The 15303-nt window shown below is 43.1% G+C and overlaps 1 protein-coding gene across 6 annotated transcripts in view; it reads right to left on the bottom strand.

Annotated features, from left to right (window-relative positions):
- The window catches only part of LOC146809066 (uncharacterized), a 461119-nt gene that overhangs the window by 327381 nt on the left and 118435 nt on the right, over positions 1-15303 (bottom strand). For 4 of the 6 annotated variants that reach the window (XM_085615871.1, XM_085615869.1, XM_085615874.1 and 1 more), the window contains exon 2: positions 951-1071. The exons of 1 other annotated variant lie outside the window; for it this stretch is intronic. In XM_085615871.1, coding sequence (XP_085471997.1) covers positions 951-993 — 43 coding nt within the window. In that variant the 5' untranslated portion in view covers positions 994-1071. Of the gene's footprint in view, positions 1-950; positions 1072-14786; positions 14874-15303 lie in introns of all 6 variants that reach the window. One more of the 6 variants, XM_085615870.1, reaches the window with a different exon arrangement.

The raw sequence follows: 15303 nt of genomic DNA, 5'->3' as shown, positions 1-15303 counted from the left end.
TTTTTAACCTAAGCTAACTAAATTGACATACTGACTACACTGCACACAAAAAAGTATGAAAGGAAGAGTTGTAAACAATAGAGAACTCAATTTCAAAAATGCTCCACTTCCCTAATTGTATCTATATAAAACAAAAGAAAATGCAACAATTAATAATAACCTGCATGGGCATTGTAAGTTGGTTGCCAGTGGAGACTGGTTGGCTTTTGTCAATGCTGTGAAAAAAAAGATTGATGCGTAGGCATGCATGCACATGCATTTACAAATTACTGCGGCTGAGAAAATGCATGTGTATGCATTACTACGCATGCACATTAATTCAGCAGGACACCATTTTATTTTTTTATTTACCCTTCCAAGATGGAAAAGCCAAATCATGGAATGGTAAAACAAAAGTGATTTAATATTCGTCAAAGCACATTTTGTAAAAGGAGCAAGCTGGTAGCAAATTGCAGACAATGAGCCCTCCAAATAATTGAAGATCACAGCTGGAGAGGCAAAAGAGCAATGGAGGACCAGCTGGAGTAAGAAATAAGCATAAGGTAATAACAGAGAATGGGGGATGATGAAGAAACATAGGAACGAGAGGCAGGGGAATAAAACTAATAACAAACACCAAAAAAAGCGGAGGGAGGAGTAGGGAAGAAATAGATGAGCTGCGGGCCAGGGTAGGGGAACACAGAGCAAACGTCATTCGATATTTAAGGTGGGAAACTGCACAGAAAGGAGAGAGTAAGAAAATACATGCACATCCATTGAGTGCCAATCAGTGGTAAGCAAAGAGGTATCCAAAGTTCGCTGTAAGTACTGGTATTGTTCATATAAGATCTTCAAAAATTGACAGCTAACAGCTGTCAGTAGGAAAGATTTAAACATAAGCTCATATCAATTGTTTGCTGCATAGAAATGGACAACAGAATATATCACAATATGCTTGAGAGTGATGATACCTTTAAGAAGAGCGCAAAAGAAAACTCCCTGCTTGTAGTCCATTGTTAGCTCTTTTATAAAGCACCTCAGGACATACTGGTCTGAAGAATCCTCTGGTTAAAGCCTTATTATTTTGCAGCCCTGGAAAATGAAATAAACTGAATTAAACAACATACAGACCACAGAAAATGAGACCCACTTTAGAGCGGACACTTTACTGATTGTTTGACTCAATCATTTCCACATAAGAACATAATTCAGGTGTGCAAAAATATTGTTCCACTCCCACCATGTTAATGTCAAATTTTCAGGATAACCACATTTATATTCACTGGATATACATTTATTCCTGCTTAATAGCCTGAAAATATGGTATGGATCAGCCTCCTCAGGCAAAGCTGGACACCGGACATAAATGTGATTGGACTAATGAAGGCTTTGCACTAGGAGAGTCCTAATACAGTCTGTTAGCATGTATACATTGGTCTTCAAATGTTCCTTCACTAGTGAAGTGAATTAGATGACCAAATTGTGTGATGTGTGCATTCAGAGTAAACATATTTTAAAAAATACAAAAACCGTGGGGCTTGATGTAATGACAACCCTGCTCGACTCAAACCACTGGGTTAAAAAAAAAAACAACTCTAGTGCCAAAATGTCATGAACCACCTAACAATAAACATAACAAATTGCTGGAGAGTTCAAAAAGGAAAAATATAATAAAACTTTTTGAATTAATGAACAATTACATTTATTTCTGTAACATATCAATAATATATTCTTTTAAAATGTTTTTCATTTTGGAAGTTTGCAAGTTTTACACATTGCTTCCAAAATTCAGTGTTGCTTTTTTATTGATGTAGGACAGCCAAACAATTCCACATTTCAATAGACATTTTCCATTCATATCAAGTACAATAATTGGTTTCTTAGATGTTGCGCAGCCACCACATGTTTCACTGCATAAAGTGAGCTGTTGCTTCTTCAGGGTTTTTAAAAATGTATATTTGCAAAATTAGAAAGCTCACATTAATTGATAAAAGTGGACAATCTCAGAAATAGACAGCAATGTTCTCAAATGTATGTACATGTATTTAATTAATATTTAAAATGAAATGCAGATCATAAAAGGGAAGAAGATTGAACAACAAAGGCGTCATCAGAAATAGGCATTCACATAATTACCATTTTCGTTGAAAAAAAGCCATTTTGGGAAAATTTATTTTCAAAAAGAATTTCTAAATTCTATGTTTTAAGTACTTAAATGTTCACTGACTACTCCAAAAGCATCTACTTGCCGTGTTCACATCCCTTCGATTTTAGTTAACTGAATTGATAGGGAATCAGACTCCCTATTCATTCAATCTGGCGTACTTTCCTGTGTCTAATCATTTTGCTATTTACTCTGATACATTTCTGCTAACACATAATGATTGTCTAAGTCACCAAATTCTGGGTTTGAGATTCTAGCATATTTTCTGCCCAATCACAGTGTATCAGTTTACCATAGTGAAATCTCCTCACGAGCTAATACATTAGAAATACCCTTCCAAAAAAGCCAATGGTCTCTTTTAGTTCCACATCAAATTAATCCTTCCAAAATGAACTGATTAGAAAAAAGCACTAAATACTGCCAAAATAAAATAGACAAGAAGAAAGAAGGAGCCATACCTCAAATGTATCCAAAATGTCATTCCTTTAGAAATGTCTTCCCTATAGAAAAATGTGCGAGAGGAGCACTCACCTACTTTTAAGAGTATCCATTGCTGTTTCAAAGCTTTAGTCACCAATTACCTTAAAAATCCAACATTCACCAATTCATGTTCGTGAATTTCAATATCAGGTTAAATGCCTCACATATTTTCATTAACAAATAATTCATTCTACAAAATCAAATGAACAATTGATATTCAATAAACTTTATTCTTTAATCCACCAGAAGATAACTTAGCTAAAATATTTACAAATTCTCTAACACTCAAACTTTTAAAATGCCCTTAGATATTAAGCAAACCCCTTTACAAGTAACTAAATCCCAATGTTCAACTAATCAATCACAAAATGAATGATTCCCATTCGAATTTCTTCAAATTAATATAACAATTAAGGATAATCAAAGTTTTAAGTATACTTTGCCACATTTCTTTACACCTATAGAAAACAAATACCTTACTAAAGTTAAGGTATACTGTATCAAAATATTTGCGGTCATAATCTGCAACTTATTGGTCTTCCCGATCTCCACCACATGTTCATCGTTCCACCAACTGCTCATGAGGGAGGTTTTCACAATCACCACACTCTATATTTGCTTACAAGTTCAGGATGAGCCAATAAAAACACTGTTATATAATCGGCTAGAAAAACACCAATAGGAGCCTAAAGTGCAAACTGACTCCTCATTTGACTACAAGTATACCATTAGGGACCTGAGTTTCTTAAGCTCAACAGTTAGCTCAAAATTGACCATAATAAAACTGTTTTCATAGTTGACTTGGAGTACACCAATGAGACCCTGAACTTCTTTTATCCCAAACAAAAGATACCAATAGGGACCTGAGTTTCTTAGGCTTACCAGGTAGCTCAAAAGTAACCAATAAAACACTTTTTACTTATTCAGCTTGGAATACATCAATGAAAACCTGAGTTTCTTTTATCCAATTCACTTCACAAGCCCCCACCCATTACGATTCAATCAATCAATCAATCAATCAATCAGGGTTTCGTAGAAGGCACTACTAACCTGCGAGGTCTTCAAGGCACTGGGTGGCTGGAGGGTGAAGTGAGCAGCTACTTTAGGGTCATTCAAAGAGCCATGTCTTGAGGTAAATTCTGAATTGGTGCCGAGTTGGGCTTCATCGGAGGGGAAGGGGAGTTTGTTCCATGTCTTGGCTGCGATTCAGGAAAAGGATCTTCCACCTGCTCTGGGCCTGTAGAAACAAGGGACGGTGGCTAGGGCGAGGTCAGATGAGCTGAGATTTCTCTTGGGGGTGTGGATGGAGATTCAGTTGTTGAGGTATTGGGGTCCGGTTTTGTGTAGGGCTTTGTAGGTATGTGAGCAGCTTGAAGTTTATTCTTTTTTCGACAGCGAGCCAGTGGAGTTAATCTGGCTGTTCATGATAATTGAAGAGTTGAGTATGATGCAGAGGTTGAGTGCATGGTCCGTTGGGGTGGGTGGGTTTCCGAGGTTTTGGGGGCCACCAAATATTGTTCCATGCGGAGACAGTGGAGCCAAGGATGAGAACTTCTATTTTCTCAGACTCGAGCTTCAGGCAGCTGTTGCTCATCCAGGTCAAAAATAGTACAAACGGTTCTGTCGGGTAAACAATATTACTTCAAGAAACAAACTTCATTTGTATGCATATACGAACACACATAGAGACCATAAGTAGTTTTTCAAAAAGGCTTTATGAATTGCATCATTCATAAATAACTAATGACAATGGCTGTCAAATGTAAAACACAGTTGTGACAAAGTGGCATAAAGTGACATAAAGTGCTCAGTGCTGTGGTGAAAATTGCGTAATATATACAGTGTGATTTTTGCAAGTACTGATAATTTACAAAGGCCAGTTTAAGCGAATAATCGAAACAATCTGCAGATCGATTGAATCAGTCTTTTGTGCAGAGTATTTCCAACTGATCCTTCAACAAGTGTCGACGTTTCAACCCAAGGTAGCGTTATTCGCTAGTCAATACGGGTCTTCATCAGGACAGGGAGTGACAGCCAAAAGTAGGAGGCCCAATGTAGCTTGTAGGGCAATATGTAAAGGGAGGCAAGAGCAGTTGTATCCTGTTCTCCTTGGTAAATGCGTGAATTCTGTTCAATTGTTTGAACAAACCCGCGTTGGGGATTGGTCGTCCTGTGCGGGAATGCGTGAGCGTAGACAATGTTGTGTCCTTCAGAGGGACGATTCACATCTGAGTTGGTCTCGATTCCAGCAAATGCTTCATAATCAGCAGCGCGCAGGCAAGCGTCCTGTCATTCGCGAAGTCTGTCAGACTCAGATGTGAATCGTCCCTCTGCATTTACCAAGGAGAACAGGATACAACTGCTCTTGCCTCCCTTTACATATCGCCCTACAAGCTACATTGGGCCTCCTACTTTTGGCTGTCACTCCCTGTCCTGATGAAGACCCGTATTGACTAGCGAATAACGCTACCTTGGGTTGAAACGTCGACACTTGTTGAAGGATCAGTTGGAAATACTCTGCACAAAAGACTGATTCAATCGATCTGCAGATTGTTTCGATTATTCGCTTAAACTGGCCTTTGTAAATTATCAGTACCTGCAAAAATCACACTGTATATATTACGCACTTTTCACCACAGCACTGAGCACTTTATGTCACTTTATGCCACTTTGTCACAACTGTGTTTTACATTTGACAGCCATTGTCATTAGTTATTTATGAATGATGCAATTCATAAAGCCTTTTTGAAAAACTACTTATGGTCTCTATGTGTGTTCGTATATGCATACAAATGAAGTTTGTTTCTTGAAGTAATATTGTTTACCCGACAGAACCGTTTGTACTATTTTTGATAATCCGCCCAGGTTCTGAGGGATACTGGGTTACCCCATTTTGATATTATCAAGTTGCTCATCCAGGTAGCGACGGCTTTCATCCCTTCTTGAAAGTTGTGCCTGGTGATGTCGGGTTCCTTGGTGGGGGAAGAGGATGAGCGGAGTATCATTTGCATAGGAAACAATGTTGAGACTGTGGTTTCTGATGTTAGTTGCAAGGGGGGCCATGTAGACTTTGAGGAGTGTGGTGCTGAGGCGGGATCCTTGTGATACTTTCCATCTGATCTCTGTCAGTCCTGAGAGGAAGGGCAGGAGCCTTATTCTCTGTGCTTTGCCCGATAGGAAAGAACGTATCCAGTCAAAGGCCTTTTCTTGGATGCCGGCGTCGTGGAACCTGGTGGCTAGTGTGCAGTGGGAGATGGTGTTGAAGGCTGGTGATAAGTCCAGGAGGTTCAGGGCTGCCATGTGGCCCTGGTTGAGGAGGGCGCAAATGTAGACAGTGGCGGTGAGGAGTGTGGTCTCTGTGCTGTGGTTACTGCAGAATCCGGACTGAGAGGTGTCTAGGATACTGCTGGTTTCTCTGAAGTATGCTAGCTAGGTGTTGACAGCCTTTTCGATGACTTTGGCGGCAAAAGGAAGACGCAAGATATGCTTGAAATTCTTAAGACCATCGGGTCTGCGAAGGGCTTCATTGGGTGGGGGTTGACTTTGGGGAGCTTCAATTTGTCAGGGAATGTAGCTGTGTCGAGGGAGAAGTTGATAGTTCAATGTGGCTTGGGTGCGATGGCAGTGGCAGCCCTGTGGAAGAGGTGCGGTGGGCAGGGGTTAGAAGGTGCTATGGAGTTGATGCTCTTCAGGTATCTTCTGTGGTGAGGGGGTCGAGGTGAGATGGGTTTGTTGGGTGGTGTCGTTGGTGTGGGAGTTGAGGCGGTGCCATGGTCTTGATTGTAAAAGTGGTCATGAAATGTCCTGATCTTGAGCAGAAAGAAGGAGCTGAGTTTGTTGCAGAGGTCTTGGGAGGGAGGGACGTCGGTTTTACTGTTTGGTTTGGCGAATTTCTGTATAATGGCAAAGAGTTCCTTAGAGTTGTGGACGTTGGCGAGGATTCTGACTTGGACAAAGTTTTTCTTTGTTGATTTGATGAGTTGGAGGTGTGCTGTGATGGCTGTTTTGTAGGCGGCGTATGCGTTTGGGGTTTTGCTGTTTCACAATGTCTTCTCCAGTCGTCGGCAGGAGAGCTTGGATTCTCGGAGTTCCTTGGTGAACCAGTTGGCTTTCTTGTTGTGTCATCTGGTGTTGGTTTGAAGGGGGCAAGATTGTTGGCACAGTTGGCGATCCAGTGGTGGAGGTTGCTTGCTGCTGTGTTGATGTCTGTCGTAGTAGGGGTGCAGGTCAGGGCGTAGGTGAGGATTTCTTCTTAGTCTTTGTCCCAGCTTCTGTGTGGGAGGCAGCACATGTGCTTGCACACAGTGGGTTTCGTAAAGGAGAAATTAATGCAGTGGTGGTCGATCCAGAGCAGTTCTGTGATGTGGCTAAAGTGCATGTTATTTTCTTGGGTGAAGATGGAGTCAAGTGTGTGTCCTGCTGTGTGAGTGGGGGTGGAGACAAGTTGCTTCAGCCCTCTGTTGTTGAGGTTCTCCAAGAGGGCGGTGGTGTTGGGATCACTGTTGTTGTTCAGGTGGAAGTTCAGGTCTCCGAGTAGTATTTAGTCCGTAGAGGCAAGGGTGTGGGGTGCAATGTGGTTGACAATGATGTTGGTGAAGGGGGCATGGGGTCCAGGCGGTCTGTAGGCAAGTGTTCTGCATAGCATTGTTCTGGGTTTGGGCTGGATCTGGAAGTGAATGTGTTCCATAGGGGGCAAGGCGCCATCCGAGTTGGTGGTTGTCAGTCGGAGGGAGATTTTGTAGACGATGGGGAGGCCTCCTCCTGAGCAGTTGGGGTGGTCTTTTCTCAGGATCTTGTATCAGTCGCGGATGGGGGATGCAATGTCAGGTGCGGAGCGGACGTTGGTCCAGGTCTCTGTGAGGAAGGCAACTTCGGGCATTTGTGTGTTAAGGAGGTCCCGGATTTCTACAATGTGCCTGTGCAGGGAGCGTATGTTGAGGATACAGTCCAGTGATTTGTGTGTGCTGGCATCCAGTGGGCTGGAGGCTACTGCTGGTGTCCAGAGGTGGGTGAAGGGATGGCGGCAGTGTTGGCAGGAGATCGGGCCTCGAGTGTTGCTCGGTGTCGAGAGCTGGTAGTTGTTGTTGCATCTGGGGTTTTGTGCGTGGAGAGTGCTGGGTTCGTAGCAGTGGGGAGTCATTGGACCAGGGTCCCTGGTGCTGGTCACAGTCAGGGAAAGTTGCAGACAGGCTTGCTTTTGGCACACCTTCAGCACACCAGCAGTGCTCCTGCGTGGCCACCATTAAGTAGGGGTCTGGGGAAGGCATTCAGCTGGCAGGCGGGAGCGGGAACAACACTCGGGGGAGGGGCCAAGGGTACAGCAGTGGCATGATACGTGAGACGAGGGAGGGGAAGAGGAATACAGCGAGTTAAGGGACTGAAAGTGAACAGGCAAAGAGAAAGAGGCACAATAAAGGAAAAAGCGAGAGAGAGAGAAAGAGGCACAACAGAGGAAACGGGCAGATAGAAAGAGGTAACACAGAGGCAAAAGGCAGAAAAAAGAAGCACAACAGAAAGAAAGGCAAAGAAAAAGAGGCAGAGAGAAAGAGGCAAAAATGGGAGAATAAAAGGTTTATATGATAAAGGCAAAATGACACAGAACAGAGCAGAATAGCAAAACAGCAGGGTACTCTTCCACTAGACCAACAGGGATGAGGGGCAGGCAAAAGTCTGCAGGTGGAGGAGGGCCTAGAACACCTACCTGAAGGGCTCAAGCTGGCGCTAAGGGCAGAGCCTTAACGGTGGAACTGCGAGGGGGAGAGCAGTGACTTCGACCAGGAGGTCAGAGGTCTTGCTCTACTTCACCAATTTCAATTCCTTTACTTTTTTAAGAAAAATAAATACAGATCTGTTTGTGATATTATATAAATAATACTCACCAACAAAGAGTAGTCACTTGCATACTGGATTTTTTTTTAAAAGCAAACATCACAATAGAACACAAAAACACAATGGCGGGGGAGCAAGTTATAGTTAGTTCTGCTAACTATAACTGGTTGTTTTGTGGTGTTTTGAGCTTAAAATGTTAATGTTGTCATTGACAGTCACCTACCTATAACATTACTTTAACCTATGTTTTTTTTCAGTGAAATTCTAAGGTTTTTAAAAAAACAAAAACAGATCTTTTTAATCACATGTAACTATATTTTTCAGTGAATATCTGAGGTTTTTGTTATGTACACAAATGTTTTATGACCTTATATAAGCCAACTCCCTGCCATTCATGGCGAAGCGGCGATTGACCACAGGGCCTTGCCTGTAGCCAGGCCCTGCAGCAATACCTCCACAGGCAGCCAAACCCACATTGCACATGACCTTCACCCATGTCAAGCAGGAGGTTCGTAACAGGGCTCTTTGGCCAGCTCACCCACAGGCAGCAAGCCTTACGCTGTGCAAGGCCTTTCATCATGCATGGCATGAAGCTGCTGTAAGACCTGGTCTGCAGTTAGGCCGTGCATCCAAGTCCACACAGACAGCCACCTGGAAGCAGTTAACCTATGCATTGCTTGGGCTTTTGTGTTGCAGCCAGGCCCAGCTTTCCACTCTGTGGGCAGCCTTTGGCCATGCGCAGCAGGGGGTTGGTTACTGTGCTTGGCCTGCCGCCAGGCTCTGTGGCCATATCACTAGCAGGTTGTTAACCCTCCACCATGCATGTGCAGCATAGAATTGGCCTTCAGGCCCCTGGGAACCCATTCCCTGCGGCCTAAACATATATTTTAAGGGAAAGGGGTCAGGCAGTCTCCTCCCTGACCCTTAATTGGCCCTGGGCCCCATATTGGGGCCAAAGAAAATTAAACAGGGAAGAAGGTCATGCAGCCCCCCTCCCTGATCCTAAATAGGCCCGCGGACCGCATCTCCCAGGGCCAAAAGCTATGGCGAGGGAGCTTCCAGCCCCACTCCCCAAGGTTTATTAGGCCCTGGAGACCCGATTCCCCTGCGCCATATATAATGAAAAAGGGGTGGGGACAAGACCCCCAGAAGCCTTATTAGGCCCCCATGGATTCCATTCCAGAGGATGGGGTCCAATTTGTTTAAAAGGGGAGGGGCAATGCAGCCCCTGTCCTTGAGCCTAATTAGTATCCAGGTTCCCCATCTCATGGGTCAAAATATAAATAAAAGGGGAAGGGTAAATGCTGCCCCCATTCAGCCCCTTCCCTTTGCCTTTAGAGGCCCTGTGCGCCCCATCCCTGTGGTCTCCATTTTAAATACTTGAGTACCTTGTTGCCCACCGGGGGCACCCACCAAACACATGTTTTCTGTTCTTCTATTTCCATACCCGGATCAGTGTGGACAGGAGGACAGGAAAACAGATATCAAGACTGCTCTCAGCCAGTGGGAGCATTTGTAAAATTCCCACCTGCTTGGAGCACACTTTGTGTTTGCTCCCATTTGGTGTTAATTTGGAAATTGGTCCAATAAGGCAGGTGCAAACAAATTTTTTCCAGATGGTTTTCCTCTGCCGGTGCCAGCAGGGAAACTACTGTGTCCCTAAGACGGGGTCCCCAGGACACTAAGTGAGACGAACCTGGTGGATGGGGTTCCCGTGGCTGAGTACGACTTGGAGAGGGGGGGCGCATGCCTACCTCCCCTAAATAAAAAAAAATTGGGGCACGGTTATTTAGTCCTTGGGACAGAAATAGTTTGGGAAGGGGGCTGCATGGCCCTCCCCCTTAATGAATGAATTGGGCCAAATGGGATGGGGTCTCTGGGCCTAAACGGCTTAAGGAGGGGCACACCTCACCTTAAATATATAATCCAGCCAAAAGGCCCTAAATTTCCCTAAATGGCTGTAAATGGAAGGAGCCCTATTGACACCTATATATATCAAAGAAATACCCTTTCAGGCATAGAGTGACAAATAAATTATGCAAAAAAAGAAGCAGAGAACTCTGGGTAGTTCTCAAGTTTAGGTGGAAAGCAGCTCCTGTATGGAGCACTCTCAACACCAGCGACACTCTAGATCTGCTCATCTCGAATGTCTGTTTTTCTATCAAAATCTTTAAGCATAGGATTAGCACAGTGCCATCCACGCCAAGATAGAAAAAGACAAAGTGTTTTGCCATGTGTACAGCAAAGTCTTTAAGCATAGGACTAGCACAGTGCTGTCCTTGCCGAGCTGTAAAATGACAAAAGCCAATTACCACTCCAGGCACAGTATTACAGCTTTGAATTGGTTAAATACCAATCAAGCCAACCTGAAATGAGTAAAAGCAACCCCTGACACCAGTGATGTCATCAGTGATGTCATTTGAGATGTCATCAGTGATGTCACTGACCAGGTCATGAGTGATGTAATATGTGACGTCAGCAGTGGATTGCGGGCGCGCGAGTTATAGTTAGCGGAACTAACTATAACGGGGGAATTTCAATGGTTTTGTATGAGTGAAATGTCCAGCTAACTATAACATGTGTGAAACCTATGGTTTTTTCAGTGAATTTCAAAGGTTTTTTAAATGCTAATTCCTAAGTATAACGTGTGTGAAACCTATGTTTTTTTCAGTGAATTTCAAAGGTTTTTTAAATGCTAATTTATGAATGTATTATATTTTTAAAATATTTGTTATACAATAAGCTACCTATGTATATAGTTATAGATTGGCTGTATCCTGTAATATGGAATGGCTCAGCTAATTTGGATAAAGTTGAACAGCATAGTTAATATCTTCTATAAACTTATAAACAGTTTATTTTTTTATGGGTTTTTGACCGTGCGCGCACGGTCATCGTGCGCGCACGGTGTGCGCATGCATACGTGCTCCACGTGTGCATGCGTACGTCGTGCGTGCTCCGTACGCGCGTGCTTCGTATGCGCATGCGCGTGTGCTCCGTACACGCATGTGCGCGTGCTCGTACGCGCGTGCTCCTTACGCACATGCGCGTAAGCTCCGTACGCACATGCGCGCGTGCTCCGTACGTGCATGCTCCGTACGCGCATGCGCGCGTGCTCCGTGCACGCACCGTGCGCGCACGGAGCGAGCACGGCAAGTCATGTGATTAAGAAACACTTTTCATTGGTTCATAGTAGTTTCAGTTCCAGAATCTTCCAACACCACACCCACTTCCCTCATTATTTCTTCTGATTCCCTGGGAGAAGGAGCTGAGCAGCTTTTCTCTTGAGAATGGCAGAGCAGCACCCATCTTCTGGGAGTGAGCAGGAGACTCTGGTGCCACAGAGGCAGAGGAAACAGAAAGACTCTTTTATATGGCAATTTTTCACTTTTCCTGAGGGGCAGAAGAAGGTGAATGCTCCAAAAGTCACCTGCACTATTTGTGGAGCGACCTTATCAAGAGGAAATCCTAACAAGAAATACTCTTAGTATTTTCATTATGATCAGGCACGTTGAAGGAGTACATCCTGTGGCTTTTGCTTGAGCTGCTAGAGACAACCCTCCAGCAGCTCAGCCGAGCACACCCGCAGCAGCTCAGCCGAGCACATCATCGGCAGCTGAGCCGAGCACTTCATCTGCGGCGGCAGCTTCACCTGCTTCTGATCCTCTGGATATACACCCTCTATTCCAGAGTGTGCATATACGGTGCAATATGTACAATGCTCTTCTCTCTTATGGTGACACCAGCATGAACCTGAGAGAGGAAGATAGAGCAGCACACATGCACTCGCCATAATTTTTTTCATTTTTTCATTTTTTTGTTCCTCTGTTCCTCCATTAACACAACGGCTCTTTTTAAAGCCACCTAATATCTAAACACTTAAACTTGATTTTTAATTCTATTTTACAAATTTTTTTGCCGCCGTGCGCGCACGGAAGGATTTTTTGAAAAACAATAAAACGTTTTTTTCACCCTTCGGGATCCTTCAGGGACCCCATGACAAAGGCTAGGGGGTCAGGAACTCTCTACCCTGCCCCCTTGTCACGTTCTCCACCTTTCTTTTAAATGGAAACACACATTTCTATTGGTTGCAAATTTCAACCCTTTCAAAATGATTCCTACCCCCAACATGACTTCTGCCTGCTAGCATAGCAACAGATCATGGAAAACTGGTGTGAGCAGAGAGGTCAGAACTTCAGCACACAATGGGGCAGATTTACAAGCCCCTTGCGCCACTTTTGCGTCACTTTTAACATGGAAAATGGGACGCAAAAGTGGCTCAAGGGGCTTGAAAATCTGCCCCAATATTTCTAATCCAAAGCGCAAGATTGCTTGACTTTTCAAACCTAACAACAAATCCAAACTAATGTTCTCTGGGAACACATTTTTCTGAACTAATAGAAATCATGCTTTTAAAAATGTAAACCTACAGTCTAGTTTTTAGTGTTGAATGCTCTGAAACAGCCAATGAGTTCTTTTTTTTTTTTTTTTTTTAAAGTATGTAAGCCTCAATTTTACAACTTTCATTTCATGTTGCCATTCAACTGAAAGACACCTTCTGAGTGCATCCACATTTCCTCCTCACTCCCTGAAGTAGTCTGCTGTTCTGCCATGTTCAAGTAAAATTGATACCTGTTCAGCATCTTGTCACAGGAAATAAGAAGAAATAGTGAGGGGAGTTGCAAGGCATTTATAGAGGAGACGGTGTACATTTCACAAATGAAGAGAACAGAAGATTCTGGAAGAGAAACTACTATAAACCAATGCTTCTGAGTGCATCCAGGTCTCCTCCTCACTCCCTGAAGTAAACTTCTGTTCTGCCATTTTCAAGTAAAATTCCTACCTGTTCAGCTCCTTGTCCCAGGAAATTAGAAGAAATAGTGAGGGGAGTGGCAAGGCATTTATAGAGGAGTCGGTGTACATTTCACAAATGAAGGGAACAGAGTCTTCCTCTTGAACTTTAGACTCTGCATCGGTACTTACTTATAGATAGCCAAAAACACTCAATTAACATAATGGCTCGTTTTAGAGCCAACCAACATCTAAACACTTAAATTTGATTTTTAATTCTATTTTTTTTTAGGGTATGAGGATTAGAAAAGGGGGTAAGGGAAAGTGAGAGATGGAGAGTGAGGGGATGGAGGGATTTAGGAAACTGGAGTGAGAGAAAGGGAGTCAGGATGTCAATGAGCAAAGCAGAGTGAGGGAGATTGAAGGAAAGAATGCAAAAAGGTGAAGGGGTGTGAGATACAGACTGGAGGAAGTGAAATAGGAGAATAGGAGTGACTATGAGTAAAGGATAGTGAGAGTTAGGGGAGGTGAGGGAAGGAGAATGACGGAGAAGGTTAAAAAAGAAGGTTAAAAAATTAACATAGATGGAAAATGAGTGATGGAGAGAGGAGGGTAGAAACAGAGGAGCAGATTTATAACAAACTAACGCAGCACTGTGCAGCAAGTAATTTTGCTGTGCCGTGCTGCGTTAGTTTCGAAGCACAGAGATTAGACATAATTACAAGAATTTGTCGCATATCTATGTTTCCCCTGCGCTGGCGCACAAACTGCAGCCATGTGCCGGTGCAGGCTCCCTTGCACCATGGTGCAAGGATGCCTGCGTGGTGGGGAGATTGTTCTTGTGCAGGAAGGAACACCTTCCTGCACAAAACAATCACAAGAGGCTTTTTCTTCTTTCAATGCGTGCTGTAGCTGAAATTCTCCTCGTTGTGCCTCGCTACGCCACCTCTAGGGTGGCGGAGCGTTCACACGCAACTCCAGAGTTACGATTTCTCGTAAATCTGGAGATGTGTGTAGTTCTATGAGTGTTGCGTGGGAACACCCACAACACCACCCATGGAACGCCCCTTCAACGCACATTGCTGCGTGTGAAGTGGCTGTATTTACAAGCAGAGGAAAAGTCACGCAGGGTGGCTTTTCCTCTCCTTGTAAATATGGAGGAGCTCCCTGCGCCACCAGTACGTCGTGAAAAGTGACGTAGTGGTGGCGCAGGGGGCTTGTAAATCTGCCCCAGAGATGTTAAGGAAATTAAGGGTAAGACAGACAAAGGGAGAGAGACAGAAACAAAGAGCAAGGAACTGAGAAGGAGTAAGGCAGTTAGAATGACTGAGACATATGGAGACAGGGAGAGAAACATGGTTGGAAAAAAAAGTGATGGAGGCAGTAAACCTAGGGGAGTAGTAGAGAAGGAGTGAGGGAGTTACGAAAGAGTAGTAAATGAAGAAGAGAGAAGGAAGAGGAATGAGAAAAGCAGAGTGAGGAGAAGTGAAGAAAAGGGAGCACGAAAGTGAAGGGGTGAGAAATATAGATATTTTAAACTTACCTGTCCAACAAAATAACTTAATTAGAAATAAATGTTTTTTTAATTGCAAGAAAAATGGATTCAATTTCCTAAATTTTCTTTCGAGATCTGAAAAAAAAAAAAAAGTATTAATTTTCAACAATACATTTTAGAAAACAGTACATATATTTTCATATTTAACAAAGTAATTTTTTGCCCCTTTTTTGCTGTTTTCAGAATGTATTGAGTTTCACTGAAAATAGTGATATCAATTGTATTCATCATTTAACAGCGGGCAAAAAAATAAACAATCTGAAAGACTGTTTAAAAAAGCCCTGAATGTATCCTCACTGAAACATACCTTGATAGAAATGTCACATATATATTAAAAATATCTTCTAAGAAAAATAACATTTTGCTATAAATAACGTCTGTAAACCTTGTTGCTTAAGCACATATACCAAAATAATATCTGTCAAAGAAGTCCACAATATAAACATTTACTTTTCCATGAGGCCAAATGGTAATTTTTAAATCCTTTTTAAGTGAAATATCTAAT

This window comes from Triturus cristatus, chromosome 7, assembly GCF_964204655.1.
Source record: "Triturus cristatus chromosome 7, aTriCri1.1, whole genome shotgun sequence".
NCBI classification, from domain to species: Eukaryota; Metazoa; Chordata; class Amphibia; order Caudata; family Salamandridae; genus Triturus; species Triturus cristatus.
The sequence above is the reverse complement of the archived record's forward strand: the minus strand, read 5'-3'. Positions and strand labels throughout refer to the sequence as shown.